Below are 16,726 nucleotides of genomic sequence, written 5' to 3' on the forward strand. Positions count from 1 at the left end.
TAAAGGTGCTGTACAACAATCAAGAGTCTGGGCCTGGATTGCCTGCACCTCTTACGTCTCACCTTTGACGTAACATGCAAACGTGGATGTGGCTGAGCCAAAATTATGACGGCTAATGGAGCTAACAACGGCTACAGTGCTGACAGACCTAAAGTAATGGGGGTAACAGGGCATTCAGACCAAAAAAACGAAAGAAGGACTATCCGGCGGAATTTCCAGTGGCAACGGAGCAATCCCCGGAAGTGGAAGGTCGTGGATGTGGACTACTGCAGCCTTAATCGCACTACCCCCATTCAAAAAGAATGGAATGGACCTGCGCGTTTTTGCCGAGCGTCAGACGGCTGACGCAGGATGTCTGAATCAGGCATATTGGGGGGTTAGCTCACACCCCCCTGAGGACCCAGTGTCAGCGTTGCACTGGCATCCCGTCGTCGCGGGTCAGGGCGGTGTTATCAGTGGTAACCACTGTATAAGCATTGCTTGGTCATTGAAGCCCGGCCCGGGTAATCAACGGGAGCGTGAACGCGAGGGTAGGGCTGAAATAGAGAGGGCCAACAGTTATAAAGGGAGGCACTCACATGCATCAAGGAAGACAGAACAATTGTTTGATCGATACTGAGATTTAAGTCAGAACTAAAAAAATTAACGTGGCCCCAATCGTCTTAGGTACAAATGCCCTATCTCACAAATCTCACAATGTTCACGAACGTAAAAAGAATTAATGTATCAGCCCCGTGAACAGGTGTCATACCAAAAAGTGATCAGGCACGGATCCATCTCCCCAGGAACATATATTATTGTTTGAATGGTTCTGTGTAGAATATATAAAACAAAAGGAAAAATTATCGCATAGGAAATGGATCAATGGACCAAACCAGTCATCACAGTTTTAATTTGGAGTCAGTATAGTCTGTATCAAATAGCATCAGATACTACAACATAATAACAATACAACTACATGAATGAGAGTCCTGAACGTGATCTGCTTGCGTCTGAAATTCCCTCCTTCCTTAATAACAAAAGTGAAAGTATAGTTAATAAGTTATTTGCAAGATCGCCGTCGAGCGAAGTAGCGTCTGATAATCCACTGATAAATAGGACTAGATCTTTATTTTATATTTTTAATCTTTCATAAAGAGTGAAATCATCTCGGTCTCTGTATCTAGCGACCACGATGGACTTAATGCGTCAGGCTTGGCTGTGGTATCTCGCTGTGTACAGCGTTGCCCGGTAGGTACATTTCATTCATTCTTTAAAAATAAGAAGAAAAAAACGTAATCAGCTGTTTGTGTGCCTCATTCAGGAGTCAGACACTATATCATTCGACCGGTCGGGTTCGGACCATTTATTACTGACTAACGTTAAAATGACACAACAGTGTGATCAAAAAATGATTTTCAAGTAGTAAGGCGAAGTAATTCTTCTGATATCAAGATTATATGTTGCCTTTTAACGTTCATTGCATAGATACAATGGTTTGACTTACATACATAACTAATTAAAGTAGCAGTTTTTCTACGGAATGCCATTTTGTTCAATATTAAATAAATAAATGCATAAATAAATAAATACATATATAAACATAATATAATATTAAATAGCCTATGACTATGAAATACATGCTGTAATAAATAAACAAGACGTAAATATTTAAATAGGGTTTAATAAGGGGGGACTTTTATTTCTTAGACATTTATTTCATTCACTTTTTAATTTTAATTTCTTATATTGGAATAAATATAAGGGACATTCACTAGGATATTAACCTGATAAAAAACTAATTTCTTTAAATAAGCAGACAAAAAATAGACTGTAAATAACAGACTTGCGTTCTTGGGGAGCAGGTATTTACAAGGTCATGAGCACACAGATGTGGTATTTCACAATACCCCCCATCAGAGACAAGAGTATCAAGTGCTCCAAAATAAAAGCAGAAATGAAAACCACAACAATACAACCACTTCATAAACTGTTAAAATATTACAGCAATTCAACTCCCCAGAGTCTAGAAAAGTGATTTTTTTTCTTGTGCATTATGTCATCCAAAGTAAAGTCTTTGGGATGAGCAGCAATGCTTGGGTGGGGGGCCAGTGGGAAAAAACAGTAACAGGGAGTGCAGTCGGCCTATGCTATGGCTTATGCGCTCAAGGTCAATTTCGTCCTCAAGGACCAGAAATGAGCACATTTTTCATTTTAGTTCATGGGTGTCATTTTCAAATGCGGTATTCAGTTCCTTGATTTTGATGCTTCAAAGTCCCTGCATAACATTAATGGATAATAATTCAATTTTCTTTTTCCTGATTTCATGGATAACATTTGCAGTACATTTAGATGGAAACGTGGGTACTGTGTACAAATTAAAGACTTTTCAAAATAAGATAGGACTGTCTGTTGGGATTGACTTCCATCAATCAGTGAAAGACGTAGCGGACATGACGCCATTCTGCCGTGCCACCTGAAGCCCCCATTCAATGAGAACACTCTGATGGTGGAGTGGAAACAGGATGGGAAACACGTTCACTTATATCGAAATAAGGCTGACAATCTAGATACACAGGACAAGAACTTCAGAAATAGGACATCTCTCTCCGGGATGAAATGGTCAAGGAAACATTTCACTAAAACTGACCAACGTAACTAATCTGGATTCAGGAAATTACACCTGCCATGTTCGTTTTAAAAATTTATCCGGCTCAAATGAAGTCAGAAAATACAGCGTTACCCTCATTGTTGGTGAGTAGGCTACATCGAACCTAATACATATTAAAAATGACATAAGAGAAATTAGGCTATACAATTGTAACATGTTAGCTCTTAAACACAATTTACACAACATTACAATTTGTTTTTTTCCACAGACACAGAGTCAGAGCCAAAGCCAGATCCAAACATAAGTGACGGTAAGGGCTGAGTTTACTGTACCCTATAACAGGGGTCTTCAACTTTTTTTTAAACCAAGGACCCCTTAACTGAAAGACAGACGGAACAGGTACCCCCTACTACATATACTGTATAAAATGAAGTTGCATATTAAACTGGGCCTATAATAACGTGTAGGGCAGCCTAAAGCCTTTACACACAAAATACTAAGCTATTAAAATAATAATTGTTGGCATGATTTTATAAATTATCTTTTAATGTTAAACATAATGTGGCACAGTGAATCCTTAGGATGAACTGTATCTGTGGATAGCTACCTTAGTGACTACCTTACCTATAGGCCAGTAAGCCTATCATCTGTGAGGGATTTATATTTGCTAATAATATGTTGGATTCATGTTAGGACATTTTAATTTTTGAAAGAACTTAAAACAATTAACAAGAATTTGGAGGGCCCCCCCCTGCAGAGAATCTGAGGACCCACTAGGGGGTCCCGGACTGTGCCTGTGTGTTTTGTACCAGGATGTAAATTCCTGGGAATTACGCGGCGCAATTCCATACAAAGTCAATGCAAAGACGCGAATAGTCGACCTATATTGAAGTGCTGATTTCGGATCCATTAAGGAACATTATTCCTTTTCACAGCATCAGCAGGGAACTTAGGGACCTGCAATTCTCAGAGAGCTGATTGTTCTGATATTTTAGGAGAATATTGTAAAGCGGTAATACCGCTGTGCACTGAGTTGTGACCCTCAGCAGGCGAAGTCGGTGTGAAAAAATGGATGGATGGATATTATGTTGGATCCAAAGTGAAAAAACAAATCTTGACATCTTTCCTCTATTCTTTCAGAAAACCCGGTACCAGTTATTGGCATATATATAGGAGCTATATTTGTTGGTGTATTTGTGATTGCTGCTGTCATTGTCTGTGTCAAATGGAAGCCATGTGGAAACAACAGTAAGTCTCAAATTTCTCTCTTCAGTTTCCCCGTTTAAAAGAACAGGTTCACAATTTTGAAGCCTGTCTCAAAACAGCAGTTCAGAGGCCATATGTACAGTGTAACAGGTTTTCCTTCACTATTGTTTTTCAGACAAACATTGTGACCCTATCCTTTTAACACTTGATAAGTGGGTCGAAAACAGACCCGTATTAAAATGAATAGTTTTTGTTATGAATGCACACCTTCTTATTGAAGATCAGTTTTTGTTCATTTCTTTTATCGTAAGCAAACATTAAAGCATGCTGTGTTTTTTTCACTTCTTCCACAGAGCCAGAGCCAAAAACAGATAATGGTAAGAAAAAAAGTCCTGTACGCTATAATGAACATGCAGATACAACTCCTGTGCCATTCCTTCCTAATTCATACAGTTCCTCAAAAATGTTTATTTTTAACACATTTTAAAAGAAAAGAGTGAGATTACATACTTTTACACAATTCACAAGTTACCTTGAAGAAACTGAAGTAACTGTGATAATTAAAGCTACAGTTATGACTTCCACAAAACAAATACATTTGCTCAAACTGTCACTATATCCTGACAGCACTACGGGAATCACATAATCTGTGAAAAAAAAATCACGTTGCTCTGCCTCCTCTCACTGTTCTCCATTTTGTAGGCCTAGTCAAGTTTTTAAATGTTACCGTCTGTGTCCATAGACAGTATATAAGAAGTATGTGTCTAGGGTTAACTCACGCCGGCGCATAACTGTGACAAATGTCGATGTAGATTGACGTAAAAGTCGCATCAAATCCGCCTTGGTTGTTCACACTGCGGCCGCATTGAAATAAATCAGACCTGAGTCTGATTCAGGACCACATATGGAAGTGGTCTAAATCTGATCTGGGCTAGATTTGAGTGTTCACACTACTTCTGAAGAAGTCTGACCTGGTCACTGACCTGTTAACTTGACCTCAATAAAAAAAAAAAATCTGATTTGGGCCACTTTTGCCTGAAGTCTGAACGTAGCCTTTTTAGTGTCTCTTTTTTAAAAAGATGATTCTTCTTTTTAATATGTGATGCAGGAGATTGTGTTAAAGGCTGCCATACAATCATGCCACAGAGCTTTAACTAAGTTGTTTTTACTCATCTAAACTTAACCATATGTTTACCAGAGTGGTCGGAACGAAAATGCTCACGAGTCATTTTGGAAGGCACTGACTAATAATCTGTTTTGTGTCGTATAGGTACGACTGGAATACGATACCGAAGAGGACGCAAAAGGCGAAGAAACAACAAAAGCAACACTTCTGACAACATGCAAAGCACCAGTGAAACTAGTACTTGAGTATAACTACCTCCAATAAAAAACAAAAAAACAAGTATATTCTATTGAAATAATACAATCAAACACAGTACAATACAGTTAGGTCTATGTCAGAGTGTAGTGGCAATCTGACCACAAAAAATGCCACTGGAGGGAATTTGAAACCATTCCAACGCTTGCTGGTGCAAACAATGAGGTCCTCCATCGTCGTAAGGTTAATCCTTTATTTTATAAATGCATTTAAAAACACCTACAAAAAGACTGACTGTGAAAGATTAAAAACGAGCAGACGAGATCTAAAAACATCACTTACAGAAGCCCAATCAGCCACATTATCTGAAAACACCCGCATGGGTGTTCAGGGCCTTTAAGAGTTTTGTATTCACTCTATGCTGGATGCAAGCGATAGCAGCTGACCTCATGATGGCACTGTAGTCATACAGTAGCCCGCCTAGAGACTGTGATGAGAAACTTGATTTAAATCAGCTCACTGTCACAGGGCAGGATGCTCTCATGAACCATTCATACAAATAGCTACGGAAACTAAAGCGCTGCAATTGTTATGTATTCCATGTATTTATAACTGTCCGCACCACAACGACTGCTGTTGTATGAGCACTCAGGTCCTAAAACGCAGGGCTTTCGAGCCGGGGATTGGGGTTCGTGTTCAGGAAGAAGTAAAGGAGAAAACACAAGACTTGAATGGGTGTTCATGTCCCAGGAGTACTGATGATTTGATTTTTTTTGATATTTTTTAGTTACGTGTCATGCTACTAAGTGGCCCGTCCCACACGGAATTACATGACACCGATACAACAGTAATTAATTCCACAGCTTCCAGTCCAATGTCCACACACAACACTACTACTACACAAGTACTACTGAAGTATCTGATTGACTTAAGTATTTGTTATAACACTAGTATCTGATTGACTTAAAGTCTGAGTCAATATAATAAACATGGTTCCATTTGGCTGAGGTATATGGTTAGAGGAAATGGCTCTGTGAGGGCAAATGGGGTTACTGATTTATTGCCCCCCAGGACCTGGATTCACCTACCCCCATCACAACATCTCATGTTACACACAGCTTAGGGTACATGTATTCAGGTTTGACCAGCAGAACCTCAGAGCGACAATATTTGAAGATTGGGTTGGTCGTCTCTCCGAGCTCCTGCAGAAGCTTGTAAATTGATGCTGGAATCTTTGATGTAATAAACCTTTTTATAATCAAGAACAGTGTCAACGAAGTTCCTTCTCCACACATCGGCAACGCAGCGCTTCAACTTAATTTACCACACTACTTAAAGGGACCGGTGTTTTAACCCAAACCACAATCTTTTTTTTCTAATCTTAACTAGTCGTTTTGGTGCCTTAACTATCGTCGCCGCAGGACAGTCACTTTTTGTCGGCTGAACTTAATTGTAATGTCCTCTTAAACGACCGTCCACTCACGGTGCTCTGTACCCGGCCCAAAGTCACCTTTTGTCGGCTAAAATGAACTCTGAAGTCAGATGAACTCAACTGTCATGTGACCGGCTGGCGGTCGACATCATTTCTTAGGATAACATACAAATTGTTGTGCATAATCTTTTGTACGATATCAAACCTGACGGAACATGAAAAAGCAGAACTGTTGGGCATGTTTTTCATAAAATAATTGAAAGTGCAAACTTTTCATCCAGAACTTTTAACAATGTGAAATGTTTTATATGTGAATGGTTTTTTTTTAATATATATTCTTGACTAAAATAGAGGGAGGGCATCGATTATGAGCACTTTTTTTTAGTATTCGTGTGTGTTGACCATGATTTAATAAACCACCTAAGGGATCCAAGTTGTTGTTCTCAGGTCCTCTTAACCAGATTAAATCTCATCTGTCCAATAGAACATCTCATAGATATAAAATATATTTCTCAGTGTCTCCCTGTAGCTCTGCATCCCCTGTCCGCTTCTTACACACTGTAGAGTTGACTGACTGGAGGGGAAAATACTAATCATTTGAGCACTACTAAACACTAAAGCCTAAACACTGAACACTAATTATCTGAGGTACGCATTCTCAAGAATTAGCAGATGCTGGCAGTTTTCTGACGGTGTTACTTTGCTGCCACATGCTGTACACTAACCAACAGTTTCATACTAACGTGGAACGAACGAGCCAAAAATAATGATTAGATAGAGCTGCAGGTCATTCAGGCCCGCCTGGGTGTGTAAATGAGTGAGATCTGGCCTCTCGATGTCTAATACCTGATAGGGAATGCATTGGAGATGGCAAAACTAACTTTTAGGATAAAAGCATATGGACTTACTGGGGGGAATATTTTGTAAAATCTTTTTATTTTATTTGAATATTAGGCTAATGCATTTTGTCAACAACAAGAAGATTCTCTTTACATCCCAGCCAGCGGTTTGCGCAGTATACCCACTAAGAAAGCCACAGGATTTCCATATACCCACTTAAAAATGCCCAATGACGCGCAACAACATACTTCCCATTATATTTCTGATATATTTTGAATTGTCATCTGTGTTTTTCTTCTTCGCATAGGCTAAAATAAAGGTATTTCCACCGTAAATTGGTGCATCAAAGTGTACAGGAAATGAAGTAGTCGATGCTCAACACCCCCTCTTCCCCAAAAGGCAGATTCTGGGCACTGAGCCCAGCGCACTTCCTGGCGCCCCGGCGAAGGCAGCATCATTTCAAGGAGAAAGAGAGAGACATCATTTATAAAGAGACGGAGGGACTGTGCGGGAGTTGTTAAACAACCTCCTGGTTAGTAAAGTTATCGTGTTTCTTTTACCCTTAGTGTTTTAAAGCTTCTTTTTGTTTTTGGCACGCCCGCACCCGCGCACCCGCACACTATAGCTGTCACATTTGGTGTATGCGCTTGGCTGAGGAGCCAATGGTGCGATGCTACCATCTCTGGGATTATGACTGAACGGCTCTAAATCAGACGATTAAAATGAACTTTTAACCCTCCTGGTTTTTTTTTTTTTTTTCCTGGTCAGAACGAAAGTAAAACCTTTAGAATGACGCAGCTATCTTTGTTAGCTCAGACGACATATTGCAAACACTATTGCGATATCTTAAAATACATATGAACGACTCTTTGACACAGCGATGAATTGGAGAACTATCCAGTGGTTCGGATTTATTTTCATTATTGTTCTGATCATCATGGCAGCCACCACAGGTAACGTTACATCATTACTAACTTGGGCTATAGCTTCTTTTTTGGGATTTTAGGATCGTGGTTAATTTGCGTCCATGATCCATGATGTAGATAAGAGGAGATACCTATACACAAGTAGGCCTACGAAGATAAGACAGGAAAGCACAGTTTGTGGTGAATACGCAAGTATAAACCTATCATGAAGTAGCCCGGCTGAAGTGATTGTAGGCCAATCATGGAGGAAATACAGACTCATCAGACTGATACAACACTTTAGTCTACTCTTTGATTCTTTCTGTAGCCTAATATTTCATTTTTTTTTTTTTTTTTTGTAATTTAAGCTCTGAATTAGTGTTTTTATCTCATTTGGAGTGAACAAAGAGATCTGTATCTGGGTTGGTTGTTAAGTCATCTCACAGAGGCCGCAGCGAGACTACTGTGGAAATGTACATGCACATATGCATACAAATAATGGGAATGCATTTTTAACACGGTAAGTTAAAAAAAATGCTGTTTTCCCCCCTTATAGTGTCAATGTAACTCCTCCCTTCATTGCTGCAAGAAACGGTTGAATCTTGAAGCAGTCAGGTGTTAAAGATCATCAGATGTTCCCCGAATAAAGCTGATGTTGCTGGGTGTGTAGCAGAGTTGTTCTAGTCAACCAAGACAAAAACATTTTTAATAAACTCAAACTAAATAAAAACTAAAACCTTAGGGGCGCCCTAGTAGCTCACCTGGTAGAACGTGTGCCCCATGCATGTACCAAGGCTTAGTCCTTACCAGCGGCACAGGGTTCGATTCCGAACTGCGGCCCTTTGCTCCATGTCTTGCCCCTCTCTCTGCCGTAGCCCTTTCCTGTCTACAGCTGTCTTATCGATTAAAGGCCAAAATGCCCCAAAATAAAAAAAATAAAACTGGAACTATGAGGCCAGGTTAAAAAAACTAATGCAAAATAAATAAAAATGAGCATGAATCATTTCCGTTTTAGTTTTTTTTTTGTTATAATATTTCACTACTGAAAAAAGGAGACAGTGTGACTTTTTGTCGACTCTCATAGTGACATTGAACCACATTAATTAAAGTGGGCATATTATGTTTTTTGGCTTTTTCCTCTTTCCTTTATTGTGTTATATATCTTTTTTTGTGCAAGCCATAGGTTTACAAAGTGAAAAAAGCCCAAAGTCCACCCACCTCAGTTTTCTATTCTGAAGGTTTCACGTTGTTTCTCGTTACAGAAAATGTTAAATTAATTTGCTCGGAGAGCCTGGATGCAGCGGTCGGAGACGACGTCACTTTGGACTTCTACTTCGAGCCTCCATCCGATGTGACAAAGTCGAAAGGCTTTGTTTTTGAATGCAAACAGAATTCCGACCATGTCCTGGTTTACAAAAGTGGAGGTTTTTCTGTAGAAGATCAGGCAAAACGATTCCATGGCAGAGTATCTCCTGACAGCAGCTGGGAACTAAGCAAAGGGAAACTAGCGTGGAAAATCTCCCAATTTGGAGAAAGTGACGCGGGAACATACAGATGCATTGTTCAAACTAAACAGTACCAACTCTCCTCCTCTACTGAACTGAAGATCAAACAGTGTAACGTAAACTTTTATTGCTTGTTGACGTAGATACAGACATTACTGTAGGTGATAATGGGGACACATTTACAGTAACTTACTGGCATCAGAATGCCAGTAAGTTACTGTAAAATCAGCATATTTTTTCCATTCATATAACCTTTATTATACTCGACAGATCATTGAGGGCCTTAATGATCTGACATCATTACGAAGACAAAAAAAACAACAACATAACGACAGAAAAGAAGCGACACCGTCATAAGGAAGATAGGAAGACACTAAACCTTTCTGAATCGGAGAAATGATATGATGAGTAAATTAGGATAATAAGGATGCAAAAGAAAGTACAACCATGTAAAGCACGTACAAGTAGAAGTTTGCAGGTTTAAAACCAGATTTCTAAATTGTCCAAAAGGCCATTTAGTGCCTCGTCAATACCAAAAGAGTAAGTCTCATCAGTTGTCAGTAAGCCGGTAAACACGCAACACACTTCTACCAAGATCAGGACTCAACGTTAAGGTTTTTTTTTTCACTTGTCTGGTCGGGCAAGTGATAAAAAAAAAAAAATTCTACTTGCCCAAGGTCTATTTTTACTGGCCCCTAGTGATGGTCAAATGAAGCTTCACGAACCACTGTCTTTATTTTCCGGGCTCACTAGATGGCGCTCTCTGTTCAACAAAGGGTTGAAAACACACTGAATCGCCATCCCTTTAACCTTTTTCTTTGAACAGAGAGCGCCATCTAGTGAGCTCAGAAAATAAAGACAGTGGTTCGTGAAGCTTCATTTGACCGTCACTACTGGCCCCTATACGTATAGTTTTTATCAAAAAAAGTACGAAAAAATTTCAAAAGTAAAACGGGAAATATAAACATCTGTCACAAGCGTCGAAAAAAATAACCATGTAAAATAATCATTTATGAAACGGTGACCCTTGAAAAGGCAAGTGGGTTGTTATATTAACTTGCCCGTTGGCGTTTTAGTTGCCCCGGGCCGTCAGGCAACCCTTTGTTGTTGAGCCCTGAAGATCCATCTACATTTCGTAAAGACTCAGTGCAGCCTCACAGAGCTGTTAGCATGTAGCATGTAGCTGTAGACTCTTCAGAATCAGAAAAAGCTTTATTGCCAAGTACGTATTTTTGCCAAGTACGTTTTTTACAATATACAATATCCTTACACAAGGAATTTGTTTTGGTGTTGTAGGTGCATGTCACACATTCTCTAAATATAAGAAGGCATGTGTCCCATCTTTCCTTAATTACGTAATCATTTTTGTCTTTTTTGCAGTGGACGTTCCAAAAAAGCAGAGCAAAGCCTACCACCCAACCGTAAGTTAAATATAGAAATGGCAGAAAACTAAGTGCATTCATTTTTGTAATTGTCACTTACATTATCTTTATTTTCTCCTTGTTCACTTATATATTAAAGCATAATTAAATAGAGAGCTGCAAAGCCAATGATTATAATTTCATAATTTCATTCACGAAAAAAAGAAAACTCTGATGTCAGCTTGTTAAATGTGAATATTTCAGTAAACTGAATATATTTGAGTTGTGGACCTAACACATTTGAGGACATCAGAGTACCACAATAAGTAAACTTATGTGGAATTTGCCTTGGTGAAAGGTGCATACATAAATAAATAAGAGTCAGTGGGGGTCCGGAGCCTTGTTGGTGAGGCTTACTGCTGAGGGGAAAAAACTGTTTTGGTGGCGTGAGGTTTTGGCCCTGATAGACCGCAGCCTCCTGCCAGACTGGAGGGGATCAAACAGTTCCTGCCCACCTCAGCGTCCTGGAGGCGTACAGGTCCTGGCGAGACGGCAGATTGCAGCCGATCACCGTCTCCGCAGAGCAGATGATATGCTGCAGTCTGCCTTTGACCTTAGCAGAGGCAACAGCGTACCAGATGGAGATGGAGCAGGTGATGATGGACTCAATGATGGCTGTGTAGAAATGCACCATCACAGTCTTTGACAGGTTGAACTTCTTCAGCTGTCTGAGTTTAGCTGTAAACCAGGGCTTGTCGTTAGTGAACCTTCTAGTGGTGCGTGTTGGTATGCAGCTGTCTTCACAGAAACCAATGTATGACATCACAGCCTACGTGTACTTGTCCAAGATGTTGTTAGTCCTGAAAACATCCCAATCTGCGCAGTCCAAACACGCCTGAAGACCAGCCACAGCTTCACTGTTCCACTTCTTAGATGTCCTCACAACAGGTCTAGAAAGTTTTAGTTTCTGCCTATGTGAGGGGATCAGGTTGACCATGGCATGGTCCGAGTTTCCCAGTGCAGCGCGGGTGACTGTGTGACAAGCATTGCTCACTGGCTTTGGGAATCCACATTTTTCACAATTTTCGGACATTTTAGAGACCAAACAAGTAATTCATGAAACGCTCCAGTGGGTCGTATTAGATGGTAGGAATTAAGGACCGACATGGTCGTACTATTTGGAGGACTTGTGTGAAACACAGTGTTCAGTGATGCTGCAACAGAAAATCAACATGTGTTTTTTTTTTCACCCAGGAAAGTCTGATTTGATTAGCTCACATAATTGTTTTCTCTCTCTCTCTCTCTCTCTATATATATATATATATACATATATATATATATATATATATATATATATATATATATATATATATATATAATACCCCGGTTACTTAAGGAGTAGTCTTGCATTGCCAGACCTATCTCCACAGTGCGCCGGAGAAAGGTCTGGCAACGGGAGCATACACTCCTTGAAAGGGGTAAAAAAACGCTGTGGGTTGTTTGCATATATGCAACTATCCCGTAAGAGAACCGTCGTCGAACCAGACTAATAACGGCTGGATGTGGAAATAAGCAACTGTTTGCTAACAAATTAACATATCAAGTGTTCAGAACTCAGTTATTACAGGTTGGAATATTTACTCAGATTGATTTTATTGTCTCTTTCTTGTACCTTTTTTTTTAAACTCTGAAGTAAGTAACAACCCACCTATCTCATCAGTTGAATGAGTTGGTTCAGTATTTGTGTTTTGGAATTCCACAGTAAAGAACTAATGTTGACATTTACCATCTATCCTCCAGGACGTGACAGTGACATTGGTATTGGCTATGCTTGTATTGCTGCTTTAGTAGAGAAATATGGAACGATCAGTAAGTCACACATTTCTCCTCTCTTCATTCATCAGCTTTATCTTGCCATAATCATTCCTTTTTTTTCACATCGGACATTAAAAGATCCTTTAATGTGCTTTCAGTGGAAGTGATGGGAGTAAAAAAAAAAAAAAACTGGTTTTGTGTCACATAGGTACGAGGAGCCAGGAGAGGACGAACATACTAATATTCCTATCAACCTAAGCCCGGACAACATATAGAAACACTTCAACATAACTCTTCAGCTACCAAATAAGAAAAAGCTGTACCTGACAGCAGCAGCTCCTCTGTTGGACCTCATGATGGTGGTATTGCCGTACTGTTATTTTGTTTAATTACAGCTGCTCTGGGAGATAAAATGCACCTGAAACTACAGTACTGAGATTGCACAAACTACTATGGGTTGATAAAATGATAAGATACTGCATTATATTGCAATCTTTTTCATGGCAATATTGTATTGATACACAGATGCTAAGTAATTTGAAGCTGAAATAAAAAGGTAATGAATTGCAATATATCGATAATACTGCATCATGAAGGCCTTTGGTGCTTCCCACCCCTACAAACTACGTTGCAAGGACAAAGAAATAAAGGACTTAGATTAGGGATTACTCTGCTGACTCAGTGTTGGGAAGGTCTGTTAGAGGTTATAGTTTACAGTGTAATCATGAAATGTATGTCTTTTTGTATTTTATCTTGTTAAGAATATGGTTTTAATCCACGGGTTAATCTGTTATGGAAGCGCTGCGGTACGACCAAATGATGCACTTAATGGTGAAAGCAGAACCGACAGCCATGTTTCTATGAAGTAATTGAAGTACAGAATGTTTACGGTGATATAAAAACCATGTGCCAGTTCTCCTGAGCTCTGAAATATTTGATATGCGATTGATTTTGTGATATTCTCGATCAAAATGCAGACGCAGGGGATTTTTCATACGTGCTATTTGATACTTGAGCTTTTGATACATCAGATCATGATTTTATAAACCATCTCAGGGATGAACGTGGTTGTTTTGAGTTCTCTTGACCGGATTACATCTCATTCGTCTTAAAGTCTATACTAGTTTTTCAATAGTTGTCCTTACTGTGCTGCTGCCTATAGTGCTTTTGCTTCACTTTATTGCATCATTGGTTTTACTGCCCTGTGTAGAACTTTACATCTGTTCTGGAAAGCACTACTTAAGGTTGTATTTTTTAATTGCTCATACTTTTATGATGATCTTGACACAGGATGAGATACTGGAACTTTGATTGTTTGTTAATAAAAATACGTTTTATCATGTAGCCTACGTGACATTTTTCTTACATTTTTAATTGAGATTAACATTTCCTTCCTCATTAAATGATAAGATCTTTTTTTTTTTTTAAACACTTTAAACGTGTCAGATACACAGAGAAGACATTTGCAGTCTGTTCCCTAAAAGTCAAATCACCTAAAAAGATACTTTTAGTTTTAGATTAGTTGTTTTCAGGAAGAGATTCACTTGATTTCTAATGTAGCTGTGATCAGTTTGTCATGAATGTGTGAACAGCTATGCAGGGTACGAAAGACCGATATTGGAAAAGACAATATTCTGACTGTTTACATGGCTAATGAAAGGGAACATTCCACTAATATTCCTGTTTACATGTAGCATGCAAAATACAAGTTTACCAGCGGTGGAGGACTTGTTGGACCGTGCGAACACAGCGTCCCTCTTTCATCCCTTCAACCAGCTTCTAGAAAAGGTCGGCGTAGCGATGTGTGCGCATATCCCAAAACCTGTTGATGTCCAGGTCTTTGATAATGTTTAAAAGTAGCTGTTTCTCCTTCTTATCGGGTCTGCAGCCTTGCAAACGTACAGCGAAACTGCATTTCATTGTACTGGTTGTCCTAACTTGTGCAATGACAATAAAGTTGAATCTAATCTAAAGTTGGCTTAGAGTTCGTGTACAGAAACCATATCAACGCACAGCGCTGACCATAAACCTGCGGTAAAAAGCCCCGATTGAGTCACATATTCCAAATGCGCTGTATACATGTCCAAAGAATTCCTCTAAAACCCAAATATTACTGTAATATCCAACATGTCTTAATCGGAAAATGCTATATTCGGAAAAAGGCCATTTATTTATTTATTATATTGTCATATTCGGAATAATAGTGCAATATTGGTGTGCATTTAAATGTACTGAGTGTCTGTCAGACTCATATGTAGTGAAAACTTCAAAGCAATTTAATAAAAGGTATTAAGTGTATTTTTTGACGAGACATGGATGCTTCCCATCTTTAACCTGGCAGCACAGAAGATCTGTACAATCACCATAGTTTCAAGATTAGTGTCACCCGTTCACTATCCGACCAAATGTCTCCCCTTTGCAGAGTTTTTTTGCAGAACGTTATGATGTCACGTTGAAGTTTACATTTGTCCTTTTGGATGTAAAATGGCGTGACCTGATCATGTCATCCTGTTAGACATTTGTGTAAAATTGTGTCAATTAGCGCAGGAATTCCTGAGACAAAAATGGGGTTTATGAGGTCACAGTGACCTCTTGACCTTTGGCCACCAAAATCTAATCAGTTCATCCTTAGCCCTTTCCCAATTCCCAGTTTGTGCATCCCCGATGGAGCCGAGGAGGCGCCTCGAGGAGAGAGGAGTCGGGGCAACAGGCATTTAACAAACACGAAACATCTCTGCCTCCGAGCCGCCATTAAAAGCGACGGCAATTATCTACATATGACGTGCAGCGCCACTGCATCAGCTGTCCATTGTTTAGTCATACGCTGCATTTTATGATCTCTGACAGAGGAGCAGACGTGTTCGTGAAAACATCTATATATTTACTTTGAATTCAATTCGCAACGTGGATGAGAATGTACGGGGATCGTACATTTGTATTTGTTGTATTTAACACACACAGGCCTATATATTAATAACAGCCTTACCTACATACACAGTATGGCTATATATTTAGTGTAAAACACTACAAATGTTTGTTTGAAAAGAACTATAAGGCTAGGCCTATATTATATACATACAAACACACTCTATTAATGCATGGATCAGCTCTCTTTCCACATACCCCTGTAAGCTTAACATCTTCCACTCACCTGAATGAATTATTTTCTCTGATTTTAAAACCTACATGGACCTTAAACTGTCCCTCGGCAGTCCCCGTTGTTTTTAAAATTATGTATTGTATTAATGTAGCCTATGAGTGTTTTCTATTACAATTTATCTTACTTTAATGATTAAAGATGCTGCTTGTAAACGTTTCCATCCATCCGCTGCAGCTGATATCCTGGGATATTTAAGCAGCAAAACTAACTGTAGTTATATGAACTGGACAGAGCAAACAGAACTAGACCAGAACAGAAAATAATCCTAATGTCACGTTGCTGTTTCTCAAACGTCTCTCAGACTATCTTACAAATGAAGCCGTCTGTCAGACAGCAGCTCTGCTATGTTCACATTTTAGAGAACAGTTAATACTATTTTCCTCATTGATTGTGTATTATTTCACCCAACCGCTATCAATCAGAATGTTAATTTGTATGATCTGATCGGCCCGATCCGTAAAGTTAACCACGGAGCTGCGGATATTATTGCTCTCGCTCTCCTCTTTTCTTTATATCTCTCTGCCCTTTTCTCTATCTCTCCTCAGTTCGTTCTGGTACGCCTCTTTGTTTACATGCGGCGGGTGTCAAGTC

General features: G+C 39.3%; 1 protein-coding gene and 1 pseudogene across 2 annotated transcripts; both read left to right on the forward strand.

Annotated features, from left to right (window-relative positions):
* Positions 1-1,174: 1,174 nt before the first annotated feature.
* Positions 1,175-6,382, forward strand: LOC144514141 (uncharacterized; annotated as a pseudogene). The gene is made up of 6 exons (XR_013501263.1): positions 1,175-1,230; positions 2,416-2,733; positions 2,859-2,900; positions 3,731-3,838; positions 4,150-4,173; positions 5,067-6,382. The product of XR_013501263.1 is annotated as an uncharacterized LOC144514141 (transcript).
* A 1,569-nt stretch (positions 6,383-7,951) lies between these two features.
* LOC144514138 (uncharacterized) lies at positions 7,952-14,319 on the forward strand. Its single transcript, XM_078245337.1, has 5 exons — positions 7,952-8,342; positions 9,557-9,910; positions 11,180-11,220; positions 12,961-13,029; positions 13,184-14,319. The coding sequence occupies exons 1-4, from the start codon at positions 8,270-8,272 to the stop codon at positions 13,006-13,008; spliced, it is 516 nt and encodes a 171-aa protein (XP_078101463.1). The 5' UTR covers positions 7,952-8,269; the 3' UTR covers positions 13,009-13,029; positions 13,184-14,319.
* The last annotated feature ends 2,407 nt before the right edge of the window (positions 14,320-16,726 follow it).

Source organism: Sander vitreus, unplaced genomic scaffold, assembly GCF_031162955.1.
Source record: "Sander vitreus isolate 19-12246 unplaced genomic scaffold, sanVit1 ctg464_0, whole genome shotgun sequence".
In the NCBI taxonomy this organism is placed as follows: domain Eukaryota; kingdom Metazoa; phylum Chordata; class Actinopteri; order Perciformes; family Percidae; genus Sander; species Sander vitreus.